Below are 9,375 nucleotides of genomic sequence, written 5' to 3' on the forward strand. Positions count from 1 at the left end.
TTAAGTGCCCTTTTACCAGGCTCAAGTCAAGAAAATTGTCATCCACTTGTAAAAAGCTCATTACGGTTTTGGTGCAAGCTCCAAAGGGCATCCACTTCAGGCTTGCTGGTCTGTCTGAACTGAAAGCTAGCTACTAGAACCATTTGTTAACCGTGTCTGTGTCTGTCCAGCCATGTTCACAGAGGTGCCTCACGATATGACTGCCCAAAGAGGCCAGGATGTGGAGATGGCCTGCTCATTCAGAGGAGCGGGAACTCCTTCCTATGCACTGGAAATCCAGTGGTGGTACATCAGGAACCATCTTGACTGGACCCACAGGCAGCCCTGGACAACTAATGAAGTAAGTTCACAACAGAAATTCTGGCTCCTTTTTTTGGTTTTATTTAAAGGATATGTTCACCCTTAGTGATGTTGTTTACATGTGGTCATCCTTCCTGAGATAGTTAACACAGCCACCTGGAAAATCTAAATGCTCAGTTGAATCACTACTGCCTGACTGCTTGTTTCTACAATGTTACCAAAATGATCAAAAAGATGAAAAATGAAAATAAAAGATCAACTCCAGATGAATTATAGATGATCTTGCAATGGGATCCCACCAGCCCAGTGATGCTGATGCACACACTAGAGTTGGCACTGTAGTAAATGTGTTTGTAACATGTAAATGAACAGATTAGAAATCAAAGAAGGGGCAATAAGTATGCAAAGGAAAACAGACTAATGTGGGTGCAGGTTTGTAAGGTGGGAACAGGTTTTGAGCCCCTTGCCTCGATTTCTTCCAGTGTCCTTTACCCAGTACTGATCTTGGAACTCAGCCTTCATTTTGACCTCAGCTACACACTTGTCAGGTTTCATGTCTGTGTGATCACATTGCTAAAATATGCCCACAGAGACACATTTCAACACCTGCCAAAGTGCTCAAAACAACCTTTATGGCAGTTGCCACAGCAGGTGTTTTTAAGCCCACGGACTCATAAGGTGAAATAAGTATTTACGCTCACTGTCTCTGAGTTGTCTTCAGAAATGGTCTTTTTTGAGTATATGGGAGAGTAAGGTAATATGAGCCCTTTTTCTTTTTTAACTTGACTTGAACTATAGTTAGAGAATTACAACCTCAAGTCCAAAGAAAGTGGCGTTATGGATCAGCTTGCCACATGCAGACTGTAAGCTTTGGTCCCATTTTGCCCCACAGTCTTTCTCATCTTAACCAGCTCCCCCTCCCACAACACGTGTATATCCCTTATGATTTCACATTAGCTCGTATTAAAGTCTTTAAAACAACTTTAATTATTCTATTAGCCACATGGGGGCGAAAATTAATAAAACGATGCAGAAGAACATGAAGCCAATACAATCACATAATTAGGTGTTAACCAGCTGTTCTTACATCTACTAGACTTCGAGTAACATTAGCACTCATTTTGACTCAGATTCCATATCACATTTATATTCAATATTAAATATGTTTTGTTTTTCAGATGTCTGACAGTTAAGCAGTTGGTTTGTTTTTCTTGATGCATGTAGGAATTGATAAGACAGAGTCAGACTGAGCTAAATACAGTAACTGTGTATAAAACGGACCAAGAAGGAGCCAAAAATCTGCACAAAACTGCACATTATGATGGTATTTGTCCCACAACAGCTGAAGTTTTCCTCCAAAAAAAACTTGAAAAAACCCTTGCTAATTTTATGTTGATTTGTGTGTTTGTGAAATATTGACTGTAGTATGTGGGCTTCAGTATCTAACTGGCACACTAAGAACAACAAGAAACATAATCAGTTCTGTATTCTGGTACATGTGTTTCACTTTTAGTTTTAGAAAGCCAATCAAACTGAGATCCTTCTGCTAATGTTTGTCACTTTTCCTAGGTGGCTCCTGAGGAGGAGATGGCAAAGGATGCTACAAAGATAAGTGTGAGTTGTGAACAATATCTGCAGTTATTTTCACCAGAAAGCCGTTATGTTTGCCTTGGTGTTAGAAGACTCAAAATGCTTATGATTACATTTAAATTTCTTGTTCTGCATGATCCACAGATGTTGTGCTTATGCTGTATTGCACACAGCGATCTGATTTTCAGTCGTTGCAGCTCGCATGGTGGGTGAACGCTCCAGACGGTGCATTAACACGTTCACTAAAAACCTCGATGGCTCTGCAGAAGCACAGCGTCAGGCAAAGAGCAGGCAGCGCTGCTGCTCGTGGGTGGTTAAGTGTCCTCCCCATGGGGGAGTGGCCCCTGAGGGCTTCATCTGCAAATTTTAATAAACACTACTGAAACTTTGTGGCTGCAGTACCAGATCTCAGTAAAACACAGTGGAAAAGGAAGGGTGGGAAGTCAGCAGATCTTTTTATATCTCCTCTGGTACTCCCCCTGGCAAACGGAAAAATAGGTGAGCCTTTTATTGAAAGAAGCAGGACAGTATAGAGTAACTCAACATTTTGACTTTTTTCTAATTACCTGCAGAAGTGAGCAGACTGCAGGACCGACTGCATGTTATCTCTACATAAACTTATTCCCCTAGCCTTATCTCTTTCCACTGACTTTATAATTACAAAAATGAACCAAAAAATGTTCTACTTTCTGGGGTTTTAAAGCTGTGTGTGTGTGTGTGTGTGTGTGTGTGTGTGTGTGTGTGTGTGTGTGTGTGTGTGTGTGTGTGTGTGTGTGTGTGTGTGTGTGTAGAAGTTGAAGATGCATAAAGCTGCATTAAACATGCAGAAACATGTACACACAAAAACCTTTCAGCTTTCTCCCAAAAGGCTAGCTGCTGCTGAATCACTGATGCTGTGTTTTTGTGACTGTGTGTGTTTGTCTGTGTGCTTTTGTGTGTCTGTGTGCATGTTTGTGTGGGTGGAGCAAAACACTGCAGGCTACACAGCTGCAAAATCATTATGAGCTCTCTCTATATAATGGATCCTGGCACACATCCATACAGTCAAACAAAAAAACACCATGAGATGCTCACATATGCAGCCGCAAACTCGCAAACGGCACGCATTAAGCTCACGCTTACAGCCAAACGCGCAAATGTCACTGCCACACACGACGCACACATCCCAACATCTACTGGCGTCACGAGGAGGAAGGTGGGTGATAAATGAAGTTGTATTTATATCTTGGTGCGTCGCATCTCAAGATGTCCCCAGACTCTCATCATCTTAACTCCTGCTCTGCAAACTTGCAAAGCATTTGACGTCTTCTCTTCGTACTTTCACAGATTTTATTGTTTGTCTGAGTGATTGGCTTGGAGGAGGCATAGACTTAGAGTGCATCCAGGCCACACCACACATTTATTCTATTCTTCTTATGATCTTTCTTTTGTACCTCCAGGACTTCACGCATCTTAACTATCTTCAAAATACACTCAGCTCATTTTCTCAACACAGACGAGTGTATGATAGGCAGCCACAAGCCTTAAGTGGCTTGACTGAATTTGCATGCAAGAAGGATGCTTATACAATCAAAGTAATAATTTGGCATTTTGAAACGATGCACTGATTTGCATTCTCGCTGATTGTTAGATGAGAAGATAAATGCCACGGCTGTGATGTCGTTTTGTCTTGATTTTCTGTGTGTTGTGTTCTTCTTCTGAGGAAATCCGGCTCAGGACTGCAAAGGGGAAAAAAAACTTTTTGTGAAATCTGATACATTTGGATGAGCCATCCATCTATCATCATCTTAACCACTTAACCGATTCAGAGAGAAAAAAAAAGATTACAGGTGTTTCCAAAAATTGCACAGGTTTACAAGAAAATTATAAATTTCATAACGTTTTAAAAGTTTGCAGTCAACAAATGAGATTAAAGTTACAAATTTATGAGAAATGTTGCAGAAACTGTCTTTTTGTAAATGAGCCGCATCACTTCATTTTGCAAGTGTGATCACCATCACGCGACAGAGGCTACGAGTAAACAAGGAGCGCTGCCAATTTCATTCAGACCAGTGTGTTATTCTCTTCTAAACAGGCACAATTCAGGGTCGTGTCCAGATGCTTATGATAATATGAAGATTCACTAAAATACTGAGTTTATCCTTACTGCCGAGTCAGATTTTGAAGTGTAATTTGTGTGGCCAGGCATAAAAATGGCAAGTGGGCCACATGTGTGATGTAATGAGGTTGTTCCCACTTTACAAAGGGTAGCCTTGAGGTTCACTAAAAATGATGACTTTAATCTCACAGACCATGCAGTACTCTGCAAGTCTTGAGCTGCCTCTTATTTCTTCACTCATTTCTTTGTATGCTGCTACAAAGACAACGAGAAATAGGTGCAGCGATTTATTGAAATGTGCAAACATATTCAGAAATTATGTTGCCTGGCAAAAAACACAAAAAACCCTTTGAACAGGGTCAGCTACAAGGACTGGACTGAAAATAACTAAAAAGAAGAGCTAAAGAGAAACTCTAAAAGACCTGCAGAAAACCTGTGAACTCAAAACTATCTTAAATATGACAACAAGTTTGACTCCTTTGAAGGCAAATGTATAAAAATGAAGGACTTTTGCACAGCCCTGTATATGTTGACCCAGCTCAAACTTCTACTATTTTACCTACAATGGCATTAATACGCTGCTGTAGCTGCCCGGTGTGAATAATAAAACTTCATAGCTGAAGCCAAGAAACAGCACACCATACTTAGTTGAAGTGAGAAGGTGAGTGCACATTTTGTAAGAACGTAACTCATCTCGGGGTCTGTGAGATAGCAAAAGTCCTTTTTGGGGAGGGTTTATTTTGAAGGCTCATCTTCAGCTGTATATACAGAACAAGAACAAAGCCAAACAAAGCTGATCTGACAGCACAGATAGCTACAGTATTGGAGCAGCTTTTTGCTGAAATATTAGTTGAATCATTTTCAGGGTTTTCAAATTGCTCTTTTTCATTTTTTGAAAGAGTAAATGACATTTTCCTTCTATTCCAGTTAAAGGGACTCATGAAAATTGCAACATTAATTAATTCAGTACTCTCAATAGATGGCAGGTTTTTCTTGGTCTGATATGAACAGGAGCTATAGTGACTGTTAGTTCATTCATTCATCAAACTAATAGCTTTTACTTCACTACATTTATTGTTGGGTTGCCATTATCTAAAAACAGCCACTCATTGGTAAAATATCTTCTGATTGGAAGTTATATTGGATATATTTGTAACAGTCCAACCACATTATATGTTTTTTTATTTGTTTGTTTGTTTTTTTGTCTGTCTGTCTGTTCATCAGGTTGTGAAGGTTGTAGGAAGCAACATCTCCCACAAACTCCGCCTCTCCCGAGTCAAGCCGTCTGACGAGGGCACGTACGAGTGCCGCGTCATTGACTTCAGTGACATCGAGGGCGCGCGTCACCACCGCGTCAGAGCCTACCTGCAGGTGGTGCCAGAGAGCGACGTAATCAGCCACAACCCCAGCAACAACTTTGAGGCCATGGACGACACCAAGAGAGGAGTGGGATTCTCTGACGGGGACGACGGGGAGTCTCTCGGTGGCACCAAAGAGCACGCTCACAGCCATCACCAGAATCACGGGCACCACCAGGAGCATGGCAAGCGTTCTTCTTCACCTGCCCACCACAGCCACGGCGGCAGCAGCAGCAGCAGCAGTCAGCAACACAAGGCGGGCAGAGATCTGAGGAAGAGGGACGTGGACAGTAACCACAGTAGCCACAATGACTGCACCAACGAACCGAGCTGTGCGCTGTAGATGGCATTACACAAGGATTGCATAATATGATGTGTGTCACAGCATAAAAAAGCTATTCTTCCCACACAGTGCAGGCCTGTGCACAAATCCAGAATCTCTAGAAAATGTCCAGTATGGCTTATTCTAAGCACAGGGCTGCAAACTGTGCAGGGAATGTAGCTTTTTCTCGCTGTGCATGGGTCTGGGTTGGACTGCTCACCTGTCTGTAAAGCCTGGCTTCACAGCATTCAGCAAAAGGGTGGGAAGGGGGAGGGGGGTGCTGATGTGTAGATCTAGGCAGCTCCACAGGTTCTGGTCTCAGCACCAATTATAAAAAAAGAAAAGAAAAAAGAGACTTCTGTCTTACTATTAACCCGTGCTCTGTTCCACTCTTGTACTTTAGATACTGTAAAAGACACACTCTGCTTTCATGCTCATACTTCTTCCACTGCCTTACTCTGTCATTTGATACACCCTCAGAAAAGAAAGGCTGATATTGTACATTTTATAACTGGGTCTGTCCCCAGTAGAAAAAAATCCTCCCTTTTATTCTGAGAGTATTCTGAATGAAACTCAGCCTACTTCTTTCCCTGAAAATCTTTTTCAGCTTCATTACATCTTTTTTTTTTCCTCTTCTGTGTGTATTCAATAAGTATACAGCCACACATTGACAAGTGTTCTCCCTGTGTTCCCAGAGCAGCAGTGCTTATCCAGCACAGACACAAGTCTTAAATCACAAATATATCGATAGTTTGAAAAGGGAGAGATTTTAAATCAAACCAACAACAACACGGGCTGTATCCTCCCCGCAGAGCTCTTTTGAGTTTATGATGCCTCTCTGAAAATTTGCCTTCTCGCTCGTGCTGCAGGTTTGATCCACTCATGGCTGTTCACGCTGAGAGAAATCAATCAATCAAATCGCTCCATGCAGACCCCACCCTATTGGAAAGCCATGAAACGGTTAAATCACAATGCCTCTAAATTAAACAGATTTGGTGTGCCTCTGAATCCTGACTATAAATACATAGAAGGAACAGATCGTGATCTTCGTGGAACAAACTTCCCCCTTTTATGGAGGAGCTGGGCTGTATTCCTCTCCCAGCTTAGTTCTTTTATTCCAGTGCTCTGGCCCAGTTCTTATCAGTCATTTTAAAAGAAAAAAGCCTCAATCCTCTCCACTACAAGCCTCTAAACCCACCCTGTGTATATGACTGTAAAATATGAATTAAAGCTAGTGCATGTTTAGTGATTTTCTTAAAAAAAAAAAAGACTTTTGCAGCCAACCAATAAAAACAGTGTTACCTGAGTTTACTTATATTGTAAAAAAAAAAAAAAAAAAAAACATCATTCTGTTCCGAATCCATATTTTACTTTTAAAGTCCTTTCAATTAGATCTTTTCGTTTTTAAGCAGTTTTCTGTTGCTTTCCTGCTTTCCAAAAGTGCTGTACAGACAGATGAATGACACATTCTCTCCATAGCTGCTCAGAAAGGGGGGCTCCCCTAATGTATCTTAGTACTTCAGCAGTGTTTCTTAAACTACTGTATTTGCAGGGCAGCAAACATGAGTGTAATCACATAATAATGAGCCTGAACATGTGTGTCTGAAAAGGTCTGAGGGGCCGTTTTACTTCTGCCATTTTCAAGAATAATCTCTTTGGTTAGATGCTTGTATGAAACCTCATCTGTAAAGGTGAAGGGGAGGCTTTCTGGGCTGTAGGTTACTCTGAAGGGATCAATTGGGACAATGTGGACGTGGGTAACACTTTGGATAAAGCCTTCGGCAGTGAGGGGGTAAAGTAAGAGGAAATGTTAGTGAAACACTGAAATCCTCTGCCTCAAAATATATTCTTGGGTTTCAAAGGCCATGAATGGTTCCACTTCTTTGGTGTATTACTCTCCAGAGGGACAACAGTGCTTCTGTTGCTATGAGTAGACTTCAGGAGGCTGGTTTAATGGTTTAAAGCGGTGATCAGCAGAATTATTTTTCAACCAGTAATTTGATTTGATGTTTTGTAAAGAAGAGATTACTGTTGGGGTGAAAAAAAGAGGGAAATGTACATTTCTTCTAGAATGTTTGGTCTCTCACTAAGTGTATGCCTTTATCAAATGAAATAAATTGTATATGAAAGTTTGAGTTTGAGTACTCACTACACATTTCTACCTAAGTGGGTGTTTTTTGTTGTTCTTCACCAGTTGCAGTTTACCTTTACGGCCCCTTGCTCTGTGTGTGCCTGTCCATGTGCATCAAGGAGCAGCGATGTTCGGCAGTTGCCTGCGTGTAATAGGTGCTGCCAGATTCCCCTCATCCTATTGCTGCTGATGACTAATGGTGCTATTGTCAGTACTGGCAGCAGGATAAATAGCAACAGCACCGGATGAGATAAAGAGGCGCTGTGCCGTGCTCGCTAACATTAAGCCAGGCCAGCTAAATACAAAACATGTGGCGATCTTGTTTCCCCACACTAGACGCGTCATACATCCATTATGGAGCGGTGAGGTGGGGAGGTCCCGGGCTCTCCCATCAGTGAGGAGATAATGGAAGAGACATTCTGCTTCCTTCATTTACACATCTCTTGAACCCTGCAGGGCTCTGACTGATAACAATGATAGATCGGCCAGCATCCTTGTCACTATGTCAAGCAACCTCTGCCTTAATAGGGCACAGCCTGTTCTAACCAGAGCTAGATTTGCCATAGAGTATCCAAAGGATCTTGAAGCACTTCCTTTACTTCTAATTTTTCTAATTGCTGAAAATCTCATTGAAAAAAACAAAAAACAAAAAAAACTTTGTCCGTGTTGTCTTACTACAACCATCAAAAAGTAGGACACAAATGTACAGCTTAAAAAGAAAAGAAAAATCAATCAATCAACAGCTGTAACCGTATATATATATATATATACATATATACATATCTTATCTTCCCTTTTTTTCCCGAGGAGGGAATCTCAGCAGATGGATCCAAACACATTTTTACATCAAATGACCTTCTTGATGTAATCCTCTCATTTATCCAGGCTTGGGACCAGCAGTACGAGTATACTAGCTTTGGAAGCTAGTATACTTCCAAAGCTAGTATACTAGTTTTGGAAGTATACTAATAATATTAGTATATTAGTATACTAATACTAATAGTATTAGTATACTAATAATATTTTCCTTATTAGTGCCTCGGGAAAATAAGGGAAGAGCCAAAAAATGTCCAATACTGTAGTTTTTGTTTTCTCTTTTTGATCAAACATAACTCAATAGCGCTCCATTTTCACCTAATTTTAATGTACAGTAAGTACTAATTGTGGGCTAGCAGAAGCTAGGAGGTTAGATAATCAAGGTAATGACTAAGGGACATTTTCTAAATGACAGAGTAGCTCTTAATGACACAGAGCTGGGTGATTAGAAAGAAGAGAATCTGGGAAATAAAACTGCTATCATAATGAAATTGGCTGACAAATATTTAAATATTTTCGTTGCTTTAAAAACAAAGTTTTATGACATAGCTGCTGTCATATCAGGACTTTTTTAAGGTCATTGTTAAAATTATATTTGTAACACACTATACGATGTGTTTCCTGTGACGCGCATAGTAATGAATAGTTTACCTGATGGACAGTATTTTAGATGTGCTGCTAGGTATGTATTGTGATATTCAGCATGTGTCAGACTGATGATAAATAAAGTAATTCACCGTTATGAATATATCAGTGAAGT

General features: G+C 40.7%; 1 protein-coding gene across 1 annotated transcript in view; it reads left to right on the forward strand.

Moving 5' to 3' along the window:
- vstm2la (V-set and transmembrane domain containing 2 like a) overlaps window positions 1–7,797 on the forward strand; it is a 48,223-nt gene extending 40,426 nt beyond the window's left edge. The window contains exons 2-4 of the mRNA XM_085145304.1: window positions 171–340; window positions 1,870–1,914; window positions 5,213–7,797. Of these exons, the coding sequence (XP_085001430.1) occupies window positions 171–340; window positions 1,870–1,914; window positions 5,213–5,689 (692 nt within the window). The 3' untranslated portion in view covers window positions 5,690–7,797. The remainder of the gene's footprint in view (window positions 1–170; window positions 341–1,869; window positions 1,915–5,212) is intronic.
- Window positions 7,798–9,375: the final 1,578 nt, after the last annotated feature.

This window comes from Neolamprologus multifasciatus, chromosome 20, assembly GCF_963576455.1.
Source record: "Neolamprologus multifasciatus chromosome 20, fNeoMul1.2, whole genome shotgun sequence".
Classification (NCBI taxonomy): domain Eukaryota; kingdom Metazoa; phylum Chordata; class Actinopteri; order Cichliformes; family Cichlidae; genus Neolamprologus; species Neolamprologus multifasciatus.